Source organism: Athene noctua, chromosome 1, assembly GCF_965140245.1.
Source record: "Athene noctua chromosome 1, bAthNoc1.hap1.1, whole genome shotgun sequence".
In the NCBI taxonomy this organism is placed as follows: domain Eukaryota; kingdom Metazoa; phylum Chordata; class Aves; order Strigiformes; family Strigidae; genus Athene; species Athene noctua.
Window position 1 is genome coordinate 69,081,081 of NC_134037.1, and position 25,556 is coordinate 69,106,636.

The window sequence follows — 25,556 nt, forward strand, 5'->3', positions numbered from 1 at the left end:
CATGTAGGTGTTTACATGAGAACACAGCTTTCTTAAGAGTCTGGCCCCAGTCACAGTTTCTGGAAACAAGAAAATCTGAACTCAAAGTGAGCTTTTGTAAATATCTGGCCTTTGGAAAATTTATTCTAAACATTAAACATATTATTGATCCAAATGCTTAATGAGATACTAACATTTTTTAACATTGCTTTTACAGCAGATGTCTTGATCAAGGCAGCAGTGAATAAAAGATATTCCTATCTGATGGTCTTTTGGAGACCTTTCATTAAAAGGTCAGTTTGCGATGAACAGATGTCTACATTAAGAAAAACAACAGCAATAAAAATACATTGCAGCTGGTACTGAGGTACCTGGGGGATTGGCTTGAACAAATAAATGGGTCTGAACTGATTCAGATGAATCCTTGTTTTGGCAAAAGATGCAAAAGAAAGAGCAGGCATGAAGACCAAGCAGAACCTCCCTATGATTCAAGAAGAATCATGTTAGGGAGATACAATTACAACATAACTGTATCTCAAACCGTTTACAGACAACAGGCCATCCCTGTCACTGTTCAAGATCAAGCCACTGTTGCCATTATTAGTTATCTGTATTACTATAGTACTTATGTATATACCAGGAATTTATTGTAGTGTCTTACATAAATGCAGAAAACACCAAAAAGTTCCAATGGACTTGCAGTAAAAGAGAGGACACTGTGGTTAGGCACTGAAAAACAAGAGGGGACCAGACCAGGATAAAAACCACAGTGTCAGCAGCCTAAAAATTGTCAGCTTTGCCATCATAGCAGAGGGGAATTTGAGGGAGGACAGTCAGTGAATGTTCACAAAGCCTGAGGGGCAGCAGAGGAAAAGCAATGAAAAGCATCTGCTTCAAAACTTGGTTTGTCACTGGCAAAAGCTGCTATAATGGACTCATCAGGTAAGAACTAAAAATCTGTATGTCAAGACTAAGTGAGAAACAGTAGTTTGGGCAAGATCAGACTGACACTGAGGGCAGTCAAGTTTATATCTGGTGAGATAAAAACCAAAGATAAAAACAGCAAAGCTAATAAGATACCAAGAGGGATGATACAGTCAAAAGCAGTCATCTTCGCCATAGCTTTCCTCATGACTATGAGCAAAAGGAAGATTCATTGGTCAAAACCAAGAAAAGGGCATGTACACAATCAAGGTGCAGTCAAGACTCAATGAGAGCTGTCAAGACTTGATGAGAGCTGTAACTCAATGAGAGCAGATAAGGTGTTGCTGTGCAGAAAGAGTCTGCCAGTCTTTGGTATGATGTACATAACAGTATAGAAATGTCCTAGATGTCCTAGGTAAAGATGATATCCCAGTGATGGCAAGGCATTTCAGTTAAAACTAATGTTATATAAATTGACAGTTTTAATCACAACTGAAATCTGCAAGCAAGAACTTTGATGTGAATGAACCGCTCCAATTCCGTTTTTCATTTATAGTTTTTAGTTATTTCTCTAAAGAAAATTTGAAGATTATTAATTGGTTGTCACTAATGTGTTTATTTGCAACTAAGTAAAGCTTTAGCCTTATATTTTGTACTTTTTTTCCTGAATCAGAAGATAAATTCTAATACACATTATTTAATCAGTTAGACAGTTTAACGTAAATTGACTGAGATTCTAAAGAATTGCATTGTATGACTTCAAAATATGGTGAATGCTGTATTTCTTTTTACTAGGTTATTGTTGTCTTTTTGATATTTTCTCTACTAATATGACTGGAAACAAAACATGGTAATGGTATATAAGTACACAAGTTTTAAATTCTTTCTTATTAGAAAATAAAATTTTAGTATGCTGGACCCATAAGTAAAAGGTATATCAAAGAATTTTTTACTCTTAAAATTCTTTCTGATCATCATGTCCTTCAAGACCTTCAAAATACAAAATCTCTGCCATGTTTTTTATAAATGGAATTAAAATTTTTAAATATCCTGCTTTTTCAGAATTAAATCCGTTTTTCAACTTTGAATTAAGGTAGGTAGAATTTCACAAGGAGATGCTTTTTGCCATAAAAGAGGGGAGCCGAGTGTAACAAATAAGTATGTTTCTTTCTTCTTCCAAAATCTTTCTGTGGTTCAGAGTTCTTTCTCTGGAAAACAAAGAGGTAGTACAAGATTCTGTGCTCGAAATAATCTGTTTGAAAGCTGTAAAAGGTTGCTATGCAATGGCTCTTGCAAAACATTAACAAAAACATATTAGTCTTTCATTGGCTGGAAATAAAGGAGGAAGACACTGGACAGTTAATTCCTTCATTTCATGAAGAGACGTATGTGTTCATGTTGCTTTTAATAACTGCAGGTGATGCATTAGGTTCATGTTAACAAGCCTTAAGCTAGAGGTTGAAAAGGCTTTGTTTCTGAGATGAAGAATGTCATCACTGTCCAACACATTATTTGTTTTTCATTTACTAATCTTAAAATGAAAGGTGCTGCTTATCTCTTGGGAATCTTTTACATGGGAAGGAAGACAGCCAGGAACAGTCATTTAATGTGTGCAAGAGTGAGGCTCTAATAGGAATGTACTATAAGAAATGAATTTGTTTCCTTTCAGGTGATAAAAGAGACTGTTAGAAGTCCTTGCAATATTTGTTTGGCTTCTTTCTTTCCCAACCACTGTATTTTTTTAGTAACATGCAGATAAAGCCCATATGGTTCCGATGGTATGCTCTCGCTTTTATAATACCCTTTTTGTGGAAGATTTGGGAAGGCTATCTTGGGACCTAATGGGCACAGAGTTGGTGTAATTGAATAGATAAAGATTACTGTCTGGGATGGGATAAAGATTCCCACCTGGAACTTAAAACCATAGCGATTATGTTGCAAAATTTTATGTTAACTATAAATGTCTCACCTACAATAACATTACAGTTGGCATTAGGCGTGCACTTTCAAAGTTAATTTCCTGGTCATCCCCACTTACCCTTCTTTGGTTTGCAGAGCACACAAGCCAGGTTTCTTTTGGATGAAACTAAGACAGAAGATGCATTCAAGAACTTGTGCTCCCACCACTACTGGACATGCAGTCTACAGAACTAGGCCTGAAGCTAGTCCAAAGTCAAGTCTCCTGAAATGCACATTGTGGACATTAGGTCCTCAGTGCTACCTCTTTCACTCTATGGAGCTGTTCCTATTGCACAACACAATGTAGATACAGTCCAAATTCCCGTTGACTAAGAAACTGCTGATTCTTGAAATTGCAGTCTTGTAACAGTACCCAGAGAGCTTGCAGGAGAGGAGAGCATTCCCATGGCAAATGATATCCTATTTGATTTAGCTTCATCTCTTTCTGAAGAGTAGAAATACCCTGGGGAAGATACACGAAATAAAGTTGCTACGAGCAGGCAGTCTCCAGCTTAGGAGAATGGGTTGCTTCAGGGGAACGTTTCAGCTGCATAGCCATATTTGAACCCACGGCTGAGAGAATGGCCCTCTTCACATTCAGATTCACATGATGAGTTTTATAGCCTGTTGATCTCAGAGGGCTGGAAGGAAGCCGAGGTAATTTGTTAGAGGAGTAAATGGCATTTCCCTTGTTTACTTGTTTAGTTTATATCCAGCAATCTAGTTGTGGATACTGAATGTTAAGGATGATCCTTGGAAGTCTAGAATAGATGAGACTGAGAGAAGTACTGAGAAGAATCTTCCACGAGAGGGACTTGAAGTGGGACAGATGCTAATTTTTTTCTGAGATAATACTTCAGTAAGAGGGAGAAGATGAAGTCTCTCCATATTCCCAAGAGCTCAAGCAGCAAAAAGTAGTTGTTGTTGTTGGGCTTGCTGTTGAATGTACATGGTGTATGTCTGTGTCAGTTGGCTTCTGTTCACTTTCTTATCCATAGAGAGCACTACTGATCACTGCCCAGAAATACCGGCATCCCATGCTCCACCACTACCCAAGCCTAAGCCTAAACCTAAAAAAGCTCCACTACCACCAAAAAATGCTATTGCTGCTTCCACCACCACCAGCCATAACAGTAACGAAGCACCTCATGCTAAAAAAAAGGGAAAGGCTCCTGCTAAGCAGCCTCCTCTCCCACCACCCAAGCCAACAAGTCACAGTGCAAATCGAGAAGCTGGTGAGTACTGCACAGGCAGTGCCAGTTACAGTGGGTGCATGTGCATGGGGATGTTTGGCTTCGTTTTACAATAACTTCTGCCTTTGTACCTAGCAGCATTTTTAGAGAGCATGCCACAGATGTTTTTAGCTAGCTTCCCGCTGAGCTCTGGTTCTGCTGTCTGCAAACACCCTAGACTGTTTAATGAACATATGCACAATACCGAGAACATAAGAGACGATATTGAATTCCCAGTTCAAGTGTGAATGCTGGAAACAAAATGACCCAGAGAACTGCTGAAGAATCAGCAGGCAAAAAGGTGACTTCTTAAAATAGACATATGAGTTGCCCCAAAGTAAAACTACTTTGGTCTTGCTGTAACTTTCTGCTGGAAATATCTGCTATTCCAATTAATTTGACAAGATCTCAAAGAGGTAAAGGATAAAATCATAAAGACATCTTTAAAGACTGTTGAGTAGCACATGTTTTAGCTAAAAAAAAAAAAAAAAAAAGATTGTAACTCATTAGAAATGGCCAGGCTTCCATGAACTGGTTGATGGCTTGCTGTGATTCTAAATACACACTGGAAATGGAAAATGTCAATAATCAATCACATCAATCAACAGATGTGTTTATCACTACATTTTAAAACCAAAATTCATCAGTGATGCTAGATTAAAGATTATAGGCAGCTGTCCTTAAGGTACTGATATCAAGTTTGAATGCTTGTAATTTAGAAGATGACCAAAATTTAAAAATCCAAATATAATTTGAACATGAGCCGTATTATGATGAATGGACTGTACATATGCATTGGTGAACTTCTACAAGCCTTGTGTTTTCAATCCTCTGACAGTCTTTGAAAACCCTTTAGTCCCTCCAGTTTTCTTTCCAAGTATACCTCTTCATAGCTTGTACATTTTGGCATGTTTTGTATTTGAAGCACATAGAAGAGGACTGTGTGAAAACATTGCAAGACTGCTAAAGTTACAATAATAACTTTGCCATAAAATATCCATTAACTTGGTATTAACTGTCCCTACTACATCAGACAACCACAAGAATAAATGTTTTGAAAACCCAGAATTTGCTGCTTGTATTTCACATGCAGCTGGAAAACTCAGTTCTTGCTAGGTGAAGGAACTCTATAACAGCAGAGCTTTCAGAAATAAAAGAACCCATCGTATAAAGAACTGTTTATACCACTGGTTGGTAATGAGCTCTCAGGTATGTGAGTTCTTAAATTAAAATGCATTCAGATTCCAGATTTGTTTAGTAGCCTTGCTGAAATGTCGTGCAATGCTTGAGACCATATATGGGTGTAAAATATATCCATGTATCCCTTATATAAAAGAGTACCTATGCTACTGGTAATTTCTTCTAACATTAAAAGTACATTGTGTTCATCTGAAGTGGAGCAATACTTAATAAATAGAGCTGATAGGGAGCAGTATTAGTACAAGTCAGATCCCCCGTGGAAATGAACATATGATGCAGCCAGTGATCCAGTCCCATGAAGGAGAAGAGGAATATGAGTAACAATTGAGCCGTGGCTCTCCTGAGAGCACCACAGCATGTTTCCAAACTGTAATTGTGGAACTGGGAGAAGGGGTCTTAAACGTAGGCATGGACATGTGCCAAAAGGCAAATAACAGCCATGAAAATTCTAATTAATCAAAATTCAAGTCTTCAGCTGTAAAAGAGGCATGACAGAAAATTGTCAGCCAGCCCAGTCAAAAGCAACAATAGCAATAGCACTTTTGACACACATTAAAGTGTAGGAGGTTTTTCTCTGGGAGAAGAAATCTTTCAAATTTCTGTATCTGATTGCAGGTCCAGAAAGGTTCTAAGAATAATGTTTTTTTCAATGGAAACGTCTTTTGACATTTTCCCAGCAACAATTATAGTGTGGCTGTATATTTGTATTATGCTGGAGTTCTTAAGTGTAAGCGTGTAACTGGTTCTGTGGACCTCCAGCCTGTGTTGAAGTGCTTTGCTGGATCAGAACCAGAGCCCCTTCTTACTACCATCCACTTACTCAGTAAGGTTTCTGCTAAATAATATGCAGGTTTGAGCCACCATCTATTTCCACTGTAATTACAAACTGCTGCCTATACCATTTCTTTGCTTCCTTTCGATCTGCCTGGTAAGTGAAATCAGTGATTTGTCCTTGATGTGGATGATTAGTGCAGCATCAGTAGATTCAGTACAGTGCCCTTTACAGTCACCGTGCAGCACAAAGAGGGACACTGAGTTGCCTTAAGTTTCTGTGGATTTTTCCAGATGTACCAGATGTATTAAAAGCCTCACAGCTCTCTAAATGTTTATAAACCACAGCACTCAGCTACAGAAGAGAATGGTATAATGTGTCTTTTGAATTATTTTCCATCTTCTTTGGGACTGAGAACAGTCTCACTGTGAAAGCTATTTTGATATCCTGAGCTTATTATGGCCAGTATCTGTATTTTGGTTCTATCCTAATCTGCTGGGGTTTTGTTTTTATTTAAATGCTTATAAGTAAAGTAGGCCTTTCAGCAGATTTCTATTACAGCTTTCTGTTTCACTTAGTAAGCTTAGCCGCAAGGCTGCTGTGTAGCTTTATAATGCTTTCATTTTTTCTCTGGAGAGTGATGCATTTTTACAACAGCAGAAGTGTTTGAGTTGGATGCATTTTGATGAAAACGACTGAATTGTAAGATGGTTGTAATTTTTATTGCTTTTTAAATGAAGTTCAGAAGTTTGAAGCTCCCAGTCCAGATGATGGGTGCATCAACACAGGAATCAAAAATGTGACTGGAATGCCCATGGGCATGCAGGTTAGCTGAAATCTCTTGCAAACTTGGGCATTATACATATATGCTTCAATGTGGTAAGTATAATATCACAGGATTAAACATCAGCATCACTGGCCAGCTTGTACAGCTGGTGTCAAACCTTGTTTCACTACGTGAGTTGGTCACTGGTAAGATGAAGATCTCCAGTACATGCAGAAGGCCTTCAATTCCCACTCCCTTCTGGAGATCATTTGCACATTTCTGCCTCAGTTTTATGAACACGTCCAGCTGGACTTGAAAGTACATCTTGTTTTGCTGTCCCTCTGCTGCTTGCCATTAACTAGGAGCACACCACTTGCAATAACATTGTGAAAGGTAATTGACTGATACCTGTAATAGTCCTGAGGTGTTCACTGAAAAGGAAAATCATGGTGTTTTCCTAGATCTCAGAGCAAAAATTCACATAATAATAAAGGTCAGGCAGTTTCTCTGTCCAATTTTTTTAAGTAGGGCACTAAACACGTTTGGAATAAGTGGACTTTTTAGATGATGTCCAGGCCAATGCAGAATACTGGAATTAAACTCACCCGTTTGTAAGGTTGATCCCCTTCACTGTTCATGGGCAAGTATTCATCGTTTCAGTTTTTCCCACCTGAAAGGTGACATTTAAACAGCAACATTTACTCATCTCACACATATAGATGAAGGATTGTAGAAGTATCGAGTGTAATTTTTTTCATTTTTTAAATGTCAGCACATGTCAATCCATGCAGAAAGCATGATGCAAAAATCATGTAGTTGCAGGACTGTAAAATGCTTTTTCTTTTCTTATTCTAGCTAGTTCCTCTCATACAAAAAAACCACCAGTCTCCAAGCCCTCTTCATCACCATCTCCTTCGTCCACATCATCTCATCCCAAAGCGTCAAAGGAGACTTCGAACAAATCAGGCACATCAGGGACTCCCAGGGGCAAGAAAAAACCTGGGAAACAGTCAGCCTCACGAACAGCACCGGATGGGGCTGCTTCTTCCCCCTCAGGTGCCGCAGCCAGCAGGTTGGAAGTGAAGGCGGAAAAATCGGAGCCTGAGCAACCTTCCACAGTAATTTCTGAAACACAGAATGCAGACCAACCAAACAAGCTCGTCATCCCCCCTCCTCCCACTTCTGCTCCACCTCCACCTCCACTTCCACCTCCTTTTCCTGCTGCAGCTGGTCAGCCTGTTGTCTTCTCAGATGCCCAAGAAGTATCGGACTGCTGTGTGGCAGGGCAGGCCATTCCTGGATCAGATACTAAACCTCTTCTTCAGACCAAGCATGGCACGGACGAGACCCTGAGCAGTACGGCCCTAGACAGCGGTCCAGATGCTAGTGGAGAAGATACAAAAAGGTAAGACAGTATGGCTGTGTCATGGACTGTCACCCACAGCTGAGGAAGCCACATTTCTTTGTGTAAGGGATACTGTAGGAACGTGGCGATCTTTTCTGTTTCTTCTGCTGACTGATAATAGGTTGTGTTGCATCCCAGCACAGTTTCTTCCTTGCCAGCTCCTTTGAGCCATTCACCTGCAGTACCTCTTGTTTTTTCAGAAGATTATTGGTCATAACCTGCCTCCTACATCATTGTTTGGCTTAATGTGACCACTGTGGTCAGCAGTTCAGCTAGTAGCTGATAACACTTATTTCTCTCTCATAAAGGCAAACAAGAAATGATGCAGAATTACAAAGGGATTTTCCTTCTTTTATGGATATCATTTAGCATCTCACTGCTAAATCTCTCAATTCAATAGCTGAATTTACTTGCACACTTGAAAATGACAGTTTCAGGCTTTGGTTAGTAGGTGTTTGCTCTTATACTGGCTAGTAGCTTGTCTAAGATACTATAAAATCTAGTCAAGAGAAAGGTCATAATTCCATTTTTTAAGCAAAATAGTTGGCAGCAAAAAAGAAACTGACTTATTAATCTGTGTTTTCCCTGCCACAAGAACCAGCATCTTTTATAACAACCCAAGAAGGGTTAGTCTAGATACCAGTGGCCTAGAGACTTTCCTTTAAATTCTTGCTGGTACGTCTGTGCCAGTGTTATGTTCCTGTGCTGCTTCTCCCTTTGCTCTACCCTTATTTTACATAGAGATTTTCCTAAGGCAAAGGGCACTCTGCTGCTGATTTCCATGTTCATCAGTGATGGGCATGAACATTCTGGACTCAGCAGTAAAACTGTATTTATGATAAATAGATTTAGGCTTCCAGAACAGGAAGCTTTGCACTCCCAAATGCTCTCTGGTTCTCTCCTCTCACCCCCAACTTTATGAGCTGTTTTTCTCTTCTTAGTAGTTTTTATGTACTGTTGGTCCGATCCCGCAAGAAATAAAAAATAATTAGGATTTTTCTTTATACAGGCTTTGCAGCATGTCATTCCAGATTGTATCTTTTTTCCTAACGCACATACATACAGATACATGTACACATCCGCATACTTTATATATGTGTTATGTATGTAAGTTTTTTAGAGAGAAGTTAGTTTGAATAACAGAACTTTTATTTTCATACTTGCTTATACAGTCTGTGTCCCATTTGTGTTTGTGCTGCTTGCATTAATGTGACACCATATCTGCTTATGAATTAACAGCTTGGCTACCAAAGAAAACCAAGAAGCGGGGGCACCTGACCAGGCACACTCTGAACTAGTGGAGGAAGCTTCTGATACTGCTGCCCATCCTGAGAGTGAAAGTAGCAGAGAGAGCCACAGCAGCGACTCAGACTCTGATGGGCCAATATTGTACACAGATGACGATGATGATGACGATGATGATAATGCAAGTGCTGAAAGTAAGCATTCCGCCAAGAAGTTGCAGGCTACCTTTTGCACGTTGTGTTATGTGAGCATGCCTGACCCATGCTAGTGCGAAGTAAAAAGAGGTGTGGCTGCATGAGATGGTTTTAGATGATTTAGTATTTTACCACTACTGAGAAATGAGTGTCCTGCTTCTCCCAGACAGTTGTGATCAGAAGCCTGCTGGGGCCTGTGCAATGGTGAGAGCAGATCAAGCATTGCACGGATGGGAGTGGAGGTGGGAGGAACAGGTTCAGAAAAACACGAGGATGGAATAAGGCCTCCATGTTACAGCATCAGTGAACCATTGATTTGACTTGCCCGTGTCATGAACCTTTGCCCTTACAGCTTTCAGTTGAATTGCACCAGAGATCCCAGAGTTTCTTGTGGGAGTAACAGGCTGTGGTGGATGACAGGAAGCCCGTCAGTCAGCAGCTTCACTGTCTGGAATTAATTTGTTCCTCTTTGATCAGGATGCTTTAAGCATTTGCGCACCTGAGCAGGCAGAGCAGATCACAGTGGATTGCATCTAAGATTACAGCTTTAAAATTTCATCTGGGTTCATGACTATATTATCACCCTAATTTGGCAGAAGTCCTTGCTGCTGCTGAAGGGGGTTGTCCTGCCCACCCTCTGCCTGACCCCTGCTCCCAGCTGTTCATTCATCCCTTAGGCCAGTGCTTATGTTTACTTCTGCAGTGGTGGCTGTTGTTTGAACTGGTTTTCAATAGAACCGGTTCCCTGATCTAGCTCACCTGATGGCTGCACCTTTGCTGGGACAAAGGAGGTGGCAGGAGCGGGCTGTCAGGGCTAGAGAGGAGGGCAATGCTAATTTTACCACCTGCAGGGTGGCCTTATGCCAGAATAAAATGACCGTCAAACCATGGCTTGAGAGCCTTCCCTGCAGCCGTTCAGGAGGAGGTGCTTCGCTGTGCTTAGTGAAGAAGACCTGAACACGAAAGTGCTGTGTACCAAAGTGGCGTGAGGGAAGATGAATGGTTTGGTGTTTTTTTTTCCCTTGGGCACTGGTGCAGTAGAAGGTGAGGTGCCAGATAGCTCAAGAGGCTGAAGCCTTTTGCAGTTCTATATTTGGTCTGAATACAATCCAAAATGGTAGCAACAAAAAAATTATTGTATTCAGACAGCAGCACAATCTTATGAGAAGTGAACTGGGAGCCTGCGGTCTTACCAGACTGCCTTATGTAGTGACAGTCTGCCAGCCTAGGACATATGTAGCCCCCTTGGTCAGAATATCAAGAGACAAGGGAAGGATTAAAGGCTGTGAAAAGGAGATTTTCTTCCACAGCTGGCTGAAGCTAACACTGACAAAATTTCACAGCCCTCGTCCCTACTGTATCTGGTTTATGGATGAACAAATTGCTTCAGGGCCTGGGGGTTCCTGCCTAGGTTACTTTACAAGCACTCAGAGCACTTGTCTAACCTGTGTTTTTTGTTTTAATTTACAAATTAGTTAAAGATGAAAAGCACTACACGAGAACTAAGTGGTATTTGATTGAAAAAAATTCGGAACAATTAAGGAAATGATGACAGAACAAGGCTTTAAGGCTGAAGAAAAAGAGCAGCAGGCTGATAAATATACTAAGTAGATAAATAAACCAACCTGTAATGTATCAGACTTCAAAGACACTTAAGTGTAGATTGGTCATTTTTATCCTATCACTTCACAGATGACAAGTGATGTTTGTAAAACTCCTCTGTCAATTTGGCTGGTAGCTTTTTCATCGAAGCCTTTCAGCTTTGTATTGTTGTGAACTGAGCTAAAACTATTTTTCTTTTGATGTTAATTAAAATTCCTCTCCTGCGTGTGGGAACAAGGCTGCTTTCGGGAGGTATTAAAGTCCTTACTCTGAGTTTGTGTCTGTAACCTAAGCTTGAATGAACTAAATCTACCCTCCTCCTCCTTTTCTCAGGCTCTTTGGCAAGTAAAATTCGTCGTAGGGATACTCTTGCTATCAAACTTGGCAACAGACCATCTAAGAAAGAATTAGAAGACAAAAACATCTTGCAGCGTACATCTGAAGAGGAGAGGCAGGAAATCAGACATCAGATTGGAACGAAGCTAGTGAGGTATCAGTCACAGGGTAAATGTGGTTTCACTGGGTGGAGGTGGAGAAAGAGAATCAAGAACCCTGGGTTCATGTTTAAAATGCAGCCCAATATGTGGTGCAGGATCTTCATGGTACAACTGTCTGGAAAACTATTTTTATTTCTCACAAAACTTTAAAATGTCAATAATGCATTTTTGTTCTACAAGATACAAATCTGAGGGATTCTGGGTTTTGGGGTTGTTTGATTTTTTTAAAAGAAGAAAGAAGTAGAGGGTAAGAGTGACTCCATAATGATCAGTAGCATGGTTCAAAATTTTTCTCAAATTGATTAGCAGGGACTTGCACTTGTATATGCTCATTTCAAATGAAGTAGTAGTTCCTGACACACCAAGCATGCCTGTGCGTGTTCATCCCTTCTGGCCCTCCCCATCCTCCTCCTGCTCTCTATCTCCTTCATTATTCACGTGCTGGTTCCAGCAAAAGAAGTGGAAGGATGCTGATTTTGTAGGTCAGTGTTCAGTGTTTTACTGTGCCCACCTCTGAGGCATGGCTTTCTCATGATGTTTAAGTGCTATGGGATGTATGTTACTTTCTCTTCCTGGACTTGAGAACATTGCATAAAAAAAAAGACTTAATTTTCACTTTTTTACAAGCTTTTTAAAAAAATCCTCATAAATGTTAATTTTGGCTTTCATGGTCTCTGAGAATAGACTACAACATGTCTGGATTTTTCCAGACCTGTCCTTGTTTCTCTTGAGCTCAGAAATGTTGTCCAGACAGATTTGGAGAATGTCCCGTATTTGTTGGAGATTCCCAGATACTGGGTAGTCTAGCCAGTACTGCTCCAGTACAGAGTACGGCAGCCCTGCATCGGCACTTAGAAGATGAGCTGAGTTGCTCTGTGAACCAAATGGGTGGCTGGCTAGGTCTTTCATTTAATCTCTTAACTGTAAGCGTGATACATCTATTGTCTAGTGCCCGAGGGTCATTTTTATTCTGCTAATGAAGGGAGGTGGTTGTTATCACTGCTTTCCCGACCGAATCCCAGCTCCAGTGGTCACACCCTGCTTGACGGTGCTCCCTTAGGGGCTTGGGCTGCAGCAGCCGCTGGGGTTCCTGCCCTGAGCTGCTTTCGCGGGGGCATTGCTGGTTGTGCTGGGAAGCTGGCACGCTCCCCACACGGCTTTGCTGCAGTGGCAGGAGACAATGTCCCTGCGTGTCAGGGCTGTGCTCAGGCCTGAAATCACAATGCAGTTTGACACAGTTCCTTTAAAAATTCCTGTCGTGGTGGTCAGCACCTGGCAGCATCGAGGTCTGATGAGAAGCCAGTCGCCACAGCTGGGTCAGGGTCAGGTCAGGTCCCAAGCCTGGGACCTCCTACAGTGGGGGCTAGTCACCCACGGTAAACCTGCTGGTCCTCCCCGCCAGATCTGAAAGTCCACACGTGGTTCAAATTGGATGACTTTCATGAAGCTGAAGGTAACCCACAGTGAACTGTGTAAGGTTTGCTGGACAGAGAGGCATCTATCTTCAACACATCTGCGAAATACATTTTACTGCTGAAATTTTTCTTGCTCCTTAAGTGAAAAAGCGAACCTGTTTGGTAAACATAGAGACATCAACCACGTTCTCCACTATACAAACCAGAAAATCAGCATCTCGTTTTGGGTTTTTTTAATGGCAGTTGTTATATATAGATAACTAAATAAAATTAAATTTCAGTTAAAGTTTCCAATTGTATTGTACATACAAATCAGTGAGCAATGCACAGCTTACGTTGATTGGTTGGTTGTTTTTTTTAAATGACTAGGATTTGCATTCAAAATATCTGAGAATAATCTTGTGATTGCACGACTTAATGTAATGTTGGTGCCTGGGAACAAAAAAGGTTTCTGAAATCTTTCATGAAATGATACCTGTAAATGAGGAATTTAAATTTGCTGGTACAGTTTCTGTAATATTGTGCACACATCAGTTATGTGTTCAAGTGGCAATAGTACATCTTTCCCAACAAATGGCCACTCAGTACTGTGGTTACATGCACAGTTATTATAACTGTCTGGAAATTACCTGCGTTGTTGAATAGCCCTGCTGGCAAAAAATAGCATGGCCATATGAGAGACACTTTTTAGGCTGTATTACGAATCATAATGTATTATTTGAATTTGGTTTTAAATCAGTCCCTCACTTTGTTCTTTCAGGAGACTTAGCCAGAGGCCTACAACTGAAGAGCTAGAGCAAAGAAATATCCTGAAGCGTAAGTATTTTATTTAGGTTTCGGCTAGTATTTACTTAGAAAGTGAGCATGTGTTGGATTCATATGGAAGCCTATCAGTGTTGCTTTAGTGTTAGATCCATAACTGTGGAGAAATTATGTTCTAGAAAATAACATGTCAACACTAGATCTAGATAGTAACCTGTAATGGTAGTTGTGAAAACTGAGTATATGCAATATGCCAAATTTTGCTTGTCACAATCCCACTTCTTGAAGCTGGTCCCAAAGGCCAAGGATGACTTAGATACCCCTTAGAAGTAGTTCTAGGCTGATTAAACCTCTGCCTAATTTTTATGAGGGGGAGAAGGGAATATCAGTAGGAGGCAGAGGTGGGATATAAGGGCAGAGAAAAGGGTGAAGTGTTCAGTGGAAAGTGAACAGGTATATGCCAGCTATTTCGGCATGCTGGCCTTCATATCCACTTCTGATATAAATGTCTTCTGTACTGAAACATGCATGAGAAATTCTCACTGAACATTTCTCATTGATTAAATCCTTCCTCAATATCCCTGCTGCAAGATTTAAGTCTATAATTCAAATAGTCAGGGGCAGAGGAATGAAGTATGTTGGATGTTTACCCTCTATACCTATTCTCCCATTTACTTATGTTGGTTTGTTCTTAGGCTGTCAAACGCTTCAGAACAGGCATTTTTGTCTTCCTTTATAAATCTTTCTATAATGTGGATGTCACCTAAACACATACTGTAACAGTTGGCATGCCCAGCTCCATCTAGCCATGTTCATTCTGCAGGGTAGCTAGTACTTGATGCTTAAGTAGAAGAAATAAATGAAGAAAATGCACATGCAAGACTTTCACACACAGTAATAAATCAAAAAACTGATCTTTTCTTAAGATATAAGAACTTTCCACACCTGATGAAAGAATGTAATGATGTTATTTCCAGCAATTGTTCAGAAAAGTTGGAGTTTATCTGTGCAACCCTAGTGCACAACATGCTAATGGAAGGAAAGAAAATGGGCTGTTTACCCAACAAAGTCCATGGCCTGATCACTCTGCCACCTGCTCAGGCCAGCAAATCAAGGAGACGTGGCAATTACTGGCTTTCAGGCGGCCATCCATGCTAATGGAATCCTACTGCTGTTGTCCAAGTTCTCAAAAGCCAAATAGTGCCATGTCTTATTGAAAAGGGAAGCTACAGTTTCTGCTTTATGATGCACAGGAGAGGGTTCAAGGGACTCATGTCCAATACATAATGTGAACAGACTTCTAAGACTATAATTTCTGAACCTATAGATTGCATAGAGAAATAAAGATAAAATTTGAAATACAAACTTTTTTTATGTGACAAACCATTCATGCTGGACTATGTGAGAAAGTAATTCCAAAACATCTTTGTTGGGCCAGGATACAGCCACTGAGCTGGAAGCACCAGCTGGGCTTCCTTACTGCCCTCTCTATCTGGCTAATCTGTAGATAACTAATCTAGCAGCAAACCTGTGATGTATTTAATATCCCTTTTGCCACTGTTTATTCCGTTCACTGATTTTACAGTAAGTAGCTCAAGACTGGAAAGCAGTTAATAGATTTCCTCTCCTGTTTCAGCTTGTTTACTTTAAGCTTTTGGCAGCATACCAGGCTTTGCACTCAATGACTCCAGCCATCCTCCCCTGCTGCTGCTGGGGCGCTGTCTTAAAGAGGGAAGGGAGAGCAAGAAATAAAGCTGGCAAGCAGCATTATAAATCACAAAACATCTCAGAGTCATTGACGAGTACATGGAGAATCCAAAACTGCTTTTGCTCATCACCAAGATATAAAATATTTCAAGTTGACAGTGATCTGTAAAAAGCAAAGTGAACCAAAGCAAGCCAGGGTTTGTGGTGACAGTCTGACTCAGAGCTCTTTCAGGGTGCAAGTTCTCTCTCAGCAATAAAGCACATATATTATTTATCAAAATTATTACATGCCCTTCCTGCGGATCATTCAAAAATGTTAAGTGCCTTTGTTGTAGGCAGCTTTTGTGAATAACTTGAGATTTCTTTCATAAAGCTTCCTTCCTCCTATTTTTAAGCAGTGGATGGGAGAAGGGGTTATATCATTCCATGTATGTAAACTGCAGCTAAGGGAAAGCATTGTTTTGAGTAGTATTTATCAGATTTTGAGGTTACATTAAGTGACAAAGGTCTAAATGTTTATTTTGGGATTAAGTTCAGCCCAAATCTTTTAAGAGGTTCAGAAAAAGTCCATATTTTTTCTTTTTTTAAAAATTTCCAGTTAGTGAGGAAATCTGTCTTGCAAGAACTTTTGTTTTGATAATATTTCCAGATAAACCAGTTACTGAAAATCCTGTGACTGAGTACATCGCTAAACATTGCAGGCAGATTTCTATAAAAACAATTTTGATAAAACCATCCAGACTTCTGAGTCTTCCCACACTAAAACAAAGTTACAGTAACTCAGGAATCTGCTTGAAGGAATAGATAAAGCCCTGTGTTTTTAATAAAGACAGGTTTCTTGTGTACTGGCTTTGAGCCAGTAGTATTTATAGTACTGTATTATGGCAAAGAAACTTTTTATTCTTCCAGGAATTTTGGATTAAGATAACTGTATTTTTTATGTATTTGTAAGGGACAGTGAACTTCTTGTACTGTGCACCTGCGTGCCTGCCAGTGCTGGCTTTATAGAAAACAGTTTAGCTCTTGATGCTAGTTCAGGAATATTAATAGTTATCTTTGCTTGTAAAACCAGGAAAAACAAACTGCTTTGTGTGTTACAGAGCACTTCAAGAGGCAAATGCTTTGTTTGTCTTTTCTTTCTCTTTCCCTAGCAAGCCCACAGAGAAGTCTAAACATAGCTAATCCCATAGGGACACAATGGAAAGTTCGGTTTTACACTCTGGGAGTACTTTCTGGTCAAGAACAGAGCAGTCTTCAGGCATAACAATTTCTTTCTCTTTTCCCCTTCTGCTACAAAACAAATGTCCTACAGAATAGAAGGTGACCAGATTTAATATGGCAAAAGTTGCAAGAGCAATAAAGTATAGATGCCAGAAAAGCTGTTCTGTTTTGACTGGTGTTTTTTTTTTTAACTTAAAGACCGTGATAAGTGATGCTAAATGAAATTGTTTCAGTGAGAAGTCAAATCCCTGTTTGACCTCCTAGGAGTTGCAGGGAGGGAAGGAGAGAAACCATAGTTTTTCTGGGATCTAACTGGAGACTCCTGCAAGCAAAGAGCGCTTGGCTGGTCCTTTGCCAGTACAGCAGCAGCGGGACATCTCAGGAGGGGACTTGCAGCTGGGAATGTTGTGTTTATATTTTCTTTCTCCACATCACACAGATGATATCTGCTTTTAAGGTGGAAAGCAGTCAGAAGTGTGTTCCTATGCATTAATGTGTTCCTGTTTGGGCAAATGAGTCAGTTCATACCTGCAGCCAAAACTCAGCCCTCCAGATGGAATTTTCCACAACACCTGAAGGAAGTGGGAACACCAGACCCATTATTTTTAGTACCACACATCTTCTTAACTCACTATGGCAACTTTCAAACTTTTACCTTAAAAAACCAAAAATATCTTGTAGGGTTTTACTGTTGGTAGGAATTTGTATCAGGGCAGTGTTTCTGTAGCACTGGGCTTTAAAGCAAGACTCTGCCCAGCAAGCGGGAGATGGGAAATAGGTGCTTTAGGTACGAGTCATTGCCATAGACAGAGGGCCATTCACCAAACAGCGGATTCAATATATTAGCAGCAGCCACCAGATTTCAGTCCCTTTCCTTTAGCTCTCAGGTTTTATTCCTAGAAGTAGAAGAACTTGAATGTATAAAACTCGTCCTGCCCTGACTGCTCATGCAGAAGACGTGTCTGTTCTCCGTGGGTTTGATCCCCTCCTGCTTTTCCGGGAGTGAAGGAAGTTCCTGGTGTGTCCTGTTAGAGTTCTCCTCAAAAAGGTGGGCTTCCAGCTTTCCTTGGTGGTCTGCTCCAGGATGTGCCTGGACCCTCTGCCCAGCAACTAAGATGATGGCCTTGCTCACCTCCCATTTCTAGGTGGTCTCCCGTGTCCAGCCATCCCTTTGTGCAGTCATCTGCTACCCACAGGGAGGTAACTTCACAGCTTGGGACAGGCAGCTAACCTTCAACCTTCCTAAATGTCTAGATCAACTTTTCTGAGTTCTTTTATCCTCCCCCAAAATATGGAAAAACAGTTTCAGGTGGCCATGCTGTTGGTAGTCGTTTCTTAAGGTGTGCATTAAGCAGTATGAGTCCCTGTTTCTTACACTGTGTCTTATTGCGTCTTCATGGGAGACATGGTGGTTTAGATAGCAAAGAAACGTCAAGATAAAAATAATGCAGAAAGTATTTTACAAACTAAATTAAGGAAAAGGCAGTACATCGATGTGTATATCCAGCTACATTTTTTTTCTGCTGTGTCTGCTACTAGAGAACTTCTGAGGTTGGACTTAAGCAACTCAGTTCCTGAAGGGACAAAATTTTTTATGTCAAATGATTCCCAGGTGAATGGAACCCCAAATTAATAGTTTAAGTTTAATTACCTCAGTTACTATGTCTATTGATGGCAAAGACAATATATTTAAACAAAAGCCTACAGATTATTTACCTGTCCTAAAACAGCTAGAGAGCTTTTGATTTTGTTCGGTGAAAATGTTGTAAAGAGTTATCATTTAAAGTCATAAGTCTTCAAATACACCCAGCTTGTTTATTGATATATTAATTTTTTAAAAAATAAATATAGATCAATCTTTAACTCTCTTTATCATTCTCTCTTTAACATTCTTCAGTTTTAGTCCATTTACAGTTCCTCTATGGAAACAAGCCATCCATTTCTTCACTGTTTAAGAGCAAAGCTATTATTAAACAATCAATTACATCCGCATTTCAGTATCTCAGTATCTCACCATCAACACAAGATCCAACCTAATCCTTGCAACAACGCTGTGTGATTACATCTTGCTGATGGAAACCCGGGGTTGGTGTTGGACTGTTCTCACAGAGCAGGTCTTGGGCTGGCATTGCCTTTTTCCTACTGTAACTTTCATCTTTTTCTTTTTTATCATTTGTTGCTCTTCCCCTTTCTCATATATTCTTCTTATATGAGAGCCTTTGAGATAGCAAAGGGAATCTGCAAGTACCACAAGCTGTCCTGTGATAATGTTGTCTCCAGTGTACCAGTCACACAGAATCTCCGTTGCAGCCAGGTTGCCTATACTAACACAGCAGACAAGGCAAATAGGACTATACCAGGATTTAAAACTGCTTTTTCATCTATATAGTTTGTCTGCATCCACAATGAACAAATTAATTCTTTTAGATTTATAGTTAGCCTTGAACTGCAACGTGGAGTCCATAACGCCCAACCATAAATGAAAGAGGATCAGAATTTCATGGATATCTCTAGGTGGGATATTTCAGCCACAATGAAGTTAACTTTGTGTATAACCATCAGAGGTAGACTGAAAGAGTAAATAATATTCTTCAAAATGTACATAAATTTAAAAAAATGCTGAGTCCCTATGAACATGACGTTCTAAGTCTGATTTTCACTGGTACTCAATAAATTTGGTTAGCAAAGAAGTTTGTTAAAAGCACATTTCAATCTCATGCCCAAATAGATTAAAAAATGTGTGTACTCATTCATTTGGTTTAGCTAATGGCCCTTAACCAAGACCGTTTGAGTACTGAATCATATGCCCACATTATAAAACCAGAAAAAAAATACTAAAGTAACAAAACCAATCTGCACTAACAAATGACAGTGAAACAAATTGTTATTGATTCATCGCGTCCTGTAGCAGTAGAGGACATTCGGACAATTTAGATACTTGGAGCAAAGTTTTTTCTTGACCCTCGTGAATAATTATACTCTTATTCTAAAGTCAGTAGGTGGCATGTTGGAAGTAAAAGCAACAGTGATTTTAATGTTAAAACGAGTAATTGAAACATTAGGCAGCTCTTTCAGGGTATTTCTTGTTTGGTGTTACACAGAAAGGAAATGGCAGACACCTCCTCTTTGCTGTGTTTCTGACCCACAGTGGTGACTTGAAATGTCTACAGAATCAGGGGAAATGAGGTTAGGGAAAAGAAATCAGAGCACACAAAATCCAAAAAGCAGACAACACATGCAAGACCATCCAGAAATATGAGGAGACATGAGCCAGGACCTGAAATCCTGAAGCTTTCAACCAAGAGAAATACAATATGTGCAGTTACAATACTTAAATATTCATTCCTTTTTATCTCTTCTGAAAACAGAGAAGAATGAAGAAGAGGAACAGGAAGCCAAAAGAGAAATAAAACGTAGACTCAGTAGAAAGGTGATGATGTGTTTTTTGTATTGCGTATTTGTGTACATAGAATTATTTTTTGTAAAATTCTCAAAATCAGTGTATATACATTACTGCAAATGTCCATCAGTCATGCCCCCAGATTAGAAATCTGTTTAAAAAGCAGTACAAGCCAAGTCCATCTTGGGGTAAACTCCATCCTGTCCAGTTTCCCATACCTGGAAAAGCATACGGAGTCTGGCCATGCTCAATATTTGTCTGTGTAAGCAGGGGAGAGAAACAATACGTGTTTGCTCTGTGATCATGACCTCTGCTGTCATGTATGTTCGAGGGCAGCCACGCGTGCACCTCTGCTCTTCTCAAGGGCAGCAAAGCAGTGTGGGCCCTGAGAAATCCCTTTAGTGTTCTATTAACCACATCAGTGGTCTTGGCCACTGTAGGTGGGATTGTACTCACTGTCCCTGGAAATAAAGCAGTTACGGATCTGCTGCCCTGACTTCAGGAGCTCGTTAGGATGGGGGGAATTTTCATAGGTATCCCTAGTCTGCCCTTCTCTGCAAAAATACAGTTTCCTTAATATGATCATCCTTAGTTAATTAAAGTGAATATTGTTTGAGGTGACTGAAACAATTTGGCATCATAATGACCTCTGGGTGTTCAAAACCAATTTTTTTGGTTAGGCAGGCGCCTCTAAGTCCTGCTTATTTTCAATATTATAGTTGAACACAGCAGACTGTGTAACCATTAATGCAAATGGACCTGCTACCTAGTGGGGTAAATGGTGTGATAGTTGCAAAGTCACAATTAATATGCCAGGGATAACTGTCACGATTCTCTGTGACCTGCCCAACAAAGACTATTTTTATAATTGAAGAAATTAGGTTGTGCTGCTTCCTCATTCCCATGCAGTGGTCCCAGGATGGTTCCTTTTTTTAGACACCTGAAAGTGACCCTATTTAGAAATACCTCAAGTTCTCTTGAGATTACATCATATCCTCATCTTTTATTTTATTTCATCTTATTAAACGTACTATTTTCTGCTTCCTGCTTTACAGCTCAGCCTGAGGCCTACAGTGGCTGAACTTCAAGCAAGAAGAATCCTTCGATTTAACGAGTATGTGGAGGTCACGGATTCTCCGGATTATGACCGTCGTGCTGACAAGCCTTGGGCCAGATTAACTCCTGCAGACAAGGTAAGAGAAAAATGTAGATTAAAAGAAAATGCTTGCATCTGTCACTTTTGGGGGTCTTTCCTCTGGTTTACATTCTTTTGATACCAGCATCACAAATGACATCTGCTAGAGGCTGTCACGGTACTGCTGTGCATCTACTGCTTGCAGCTAAGAAAACCCACTCTCTTCCCTATTAAGAGCATATTTGCCACCTCTATTACAGCAGTTCAGGCCAGAATTTCTTGCATTTTTAGCCTTTAGCCATCTTAGCCTTGCTAAGCCATGTTGGTAGCAAAGATGGCTACAATACGTGGAATTCAGGCAAGGTTTCTGTAGACAGAAGCCTGAGTCACTGCCATTGAGTTACTTTTGCAACTCAAGTGAAAAAAGGTAGAAGCTGCTCCATCCTCCTCAGGGTTCTTGGCCACAGCCAGCAGTGCAGGAGCTGACCATATGCATGCAGCACACCTTCTTGGGCCGCTTGCCCCCAGCATGTTCCTCTGCCTAATTACAAAGGATGAGACTAATGATTCTGTGATTCTCTTTTCAAAAACAGATCAAAGATTGCCATAAAATACTCTTCCATTTCCCTCCTATACCACTTCATAAAAGGAAAGCTGTAGGACTTAGGTACCAAAAAGTGCTGGCCCTTTGAGCACTGGCTCTGAACCAACTTTTATGGAAAGCCTATGAGATGTGCTTGGCATGAAAAGTGATATGTGCAAGAACCCACTGTCATAGCTAAGGACTGTGAAGCCCTGATTTTATATCAGCTTGTATTTTAACTTTAATGCTAGCACATCCGACAATCAAAGGAGAATTTCATACCATGTCAAGGTGAAGACATTAAAAATGTACCCAGAAGTGTTTGTAGATTTTGGTTATGAGAGGTGCTGAGCACTCTCTAGTCCTCGCGTAGTCTGTGGGAGGTTAGAGCATCCAGAACCTCCACTTTCATCTAGGTCCAACAAGAGTAAACTGCACTAGAACAAAACTGTGGAGTTTCCTATGTACTTTAGGGTAACAGGTTTTAATCTCGATTCATTTTGTAATGAACAGGTGCCCAAGGCTGGTTCTGTGATCCCCATGTTTGTTCGCCACAGCAGAAAGGCAGAGCCCAGGTTTCCTGGAAACTCCCTTGCCCTTTTTTTCCCAGGGAAGTAACTTTTCTAATTCCAGTAGGAGCAGAAAATTGTACTGTAACTATATTACGGAGCTGGAACTCTGGTGTCTTTGCTGCTGATTAGGTGCTCAGAAATAGCTGTGTCTTTCCTAGCTATTACAGGGGCTTTGTGTAAGCATGCTGTTGCAGCTAAACAGAACTATCCCCTGCTTAAAATGAAGTTTCTCAATTATGAGACCACAGTATGGCGATGTTACAATTTTATCATGCTGCTTGTCTGTTCTGCATTGAAAGGCATGCACACCAGGTGAGATTTCTTTAGGGATTAATGAAATGATACTGCTTTCATTTAGAATAGTGAAAGAAAAGAGTAAGAATAAACCGTCATTTAATTTCACAGTGAAGGTAGGAAAGCATATGGCATAGAAACAAAAGCCTTTGTAGTATATATTAGAATATTTCAGAAACTATATTTATTACTGGATGAAGTACATTGCTTATCACTTTTAATTTAAGCAACATTTACAAAGTGCACTGAATTTCTGCTGTTCTTTAGTATCTGCCAACAGAAAACGCAAGCCTGAAATGTCCAAATATTTAATGTAATTTTACATAAAACTAATCAAACCAAGTGACTAATTCCACTTAAAAAAATGCAATTCATCTCGCATTCTTGAAATCCTGTCTCCATCCGGGAAATACAAGGGCCCTGCTGTGTGTACAGAGCCTGTGCAGGCAGCGTGACTCACCAGCTCCTCAGGGGCTGTGCCTGGAGATACAGACCCCTCCTGGGTGCATACTCAGCAGGTGATGGTTGAGGTAACCCAGTCCCTTGCCCATTTTTGTCTGTAGGAAGTGCCATATTTCAGTGGGGGGTTGGTTCACTCATTGCAGTAGATTTGGTGTTTCTTTGTTTATTGCTGATGTTTGATGCTTTGAGTTTCTTTGTAGTGTATTACTGCTCCAAATAGCTATAATTAAAAACAGTCGTTCATGTTGATGATCAGAAATGCATGAGAGCTGTGGATTACAGTAAGGGAGACTGGAAAATGGGAACTGTAAGGGAACCTGCAGTAGTAGGGCAGGTTCCTTTCAAACTCTTTCCTTAAGATTTGTATTTCTTATGGTTGTGTATGTCATTATTGTTTTATTAGGCAGCAATACGAAAAGAACTAAATGAATTTAAAAGCACAGAAATGGAAGTACATGAGGAAAGTCGGCAATTTACCAGGTGGGTGAATACCTCCTCTTGAGTAAGTTGGAGAGGAGTATGACAGCAACCCTCTGCCTTTCTGCAAGTTCTCTGCAGCTGTGTCATAACTGCGTAGATTCCTACTCTCAGTCCCCTTGAATCCCACCTAAATCCCACTACTGATTCTGTTGGGATTCCCAGTGTGGCTGGTGCCATCCCTGAAGTTGGGATGCAGTGAAGGTGACTGCAGTGGATCAGTTGCTACATGGAAAAAGATTGTTTGGGAAATCGAAAAAATAATCCTTTGGAAGGACTCAGCATTTCTCACAGATGAAGTTAACAGTCCTCAAGCACAAAAAAAAAGGATGCCCTTCTTTGGCAGTACTCTCTTGCTCATAATAGTATACATTTTGTAGATACATTTGTTAAGTGAAAACTAGATGATGTGCTGAACTTCAGAAAAGCTCACCAGTGTTTTGGAGAGCTTCCTAAGGGTCACTTGGGCTCCTGGCAGCAGCTTCTGGGGAGCAAGACAGATGCTAGTATTCCCTGTTTGCTACTTCTGATGTGTTAATCTGGATTTATTTTGTTCTCTGCTTTGAATAACACCAAGATGTTGTCTGAAGCGTTATTTAAAATGCTCTGAAGTGTCTGCAGTTTTTAGCCAGGACTTAGATTTCCTAGGGGGAGGAAGGCACTTTCTGCTATCCTTGTGGCATCTGTTGGTATTTTTTTTAAGTTACAAAGGTTGAAAATTGCCACCAGCTAGCAAAACTATACATAGTATTATTGTCTCCACTTTCACACAGAGTTAAGTCAAATAAAAACAATTGCCCAAGACTGGATCCCTTCCTTTTCCTGCTGCTGTTTCAATCAAACTCAGGATCCAAGCAAATGAGTGTGAATCCTGTAATTAAAGAGACTGTTACAAGGAAAATTCACAATGGGAGATCGGTGTTTGGTGATTCCTGGCATCTCCTAGCTGATTGCTTGATTTCATAACTTGTGGGGTTTTTTCTTACCAAAACATGGATTTTTTTTTTTTTTGGTAATACTCTAAAATCACTTCAGTGTAGATATAACATGAATAAATCAATTTTCAAAAAATCAAACCAGTTTCACAGACAACAAATCTAAACCCAGAGATTAAGCAGGAGGCAGGGTTTTAATCTAGTGTTGCATTCTGAGCATTAGAAAATGTAATTTTTGAACACGGATAGGTATATTTTCATTTGGCTTCTGGTGTCATTTTCTGTTCAGTTAGTAGGTAGTATATCTTCTTCAGGATATATAAAAATGCTACTTTAATTAAATGGGCATCCCAAGAAGAAAATGAGCAGGAGTAGAAATCTGGCTGTGTGCCGAGAGGGGTGGAGTTCAATCTCCTGCTTACATTGTTCCGTTTTTTGAGTTGCCCTGCAGTATAGAAGCATACGTACAGATAGGCGTGAGTCATAGAAAAAGAATTGGGTATTTTTTCACGAGAATTGAAAACAGTTGAGACTGATTACAATTGGATTCTTGAAACCTGAGACAAAAATCTCAGGGATCCAGTGGAGTGACAAACAGTTAAAAAGTGAATTTTTTTTTGAGGAGGGCCTTGGAAAATGGAGTAAAAAATCAGCACAGCCAAATTGTGATAAATATAGGCAATGATTCTATAGGGTCCTGGATGAATTTCAACCTGAGGAAAATCAGGCGCTCTCTGTTCCCTCTTCACCCTCTTTTTTTTTCATTGGTCATGTTGTGGAGCCACTGCACAGAAGTCAGAAGAGTAACACTAGAAAAA

At 40.2% G+C, this 25,556-nt stretch overlaps 1 protein-coding gene across 4 annotated transcripts in view; it reads left to right on the forward strand.

The window, feature by feature from the left end:
• Positions 1-25,556, forward strand: part of PHACTR2 (phosphatase and actin regulator 2) — a 146,657-nt gene that overhangs the window by 113,733 nt on the left and 7,368 nt on the right. For 2 of the 4 annotated variants that reach the window (XM_074896470.1, XM_074896471.1), the window contains exons 5-12: positions 3,861-4,097; positions 7,688-8,237; positions 9,477-9,676; positions 11,612-11,768; positions 13,951-14,006; positions 20,249-20,310; positions 21,336-21,473; positions 23,730-23,806. In XM_074896470.1, coding sequence (XP_074752571.1) covers positions 3,861-4,097; positions 7,688-8,237; positions 9,477-9,676; positions 11,612-11,768; positions 13,951-14,006; positions 20,249-20,310; positions 21,336-21,473; positions 23,730-23,806 — 1,477 coding nt within the window. Of the gene's footprint in view, positions 1-3,860; positions 4,098-7,687; positions 8,238-9,476; positions 9,677-11,611; positions 11,769-13,950; positions 14,007-20,248; positions 20,311-21,335; positions 21,474-23,729; positions 23,807-25,556 lie in introns of those variants that run through there. The other 2 variants (XR_012632859.1, XM_074896472.1) reach the window with 2 other exon arrangements.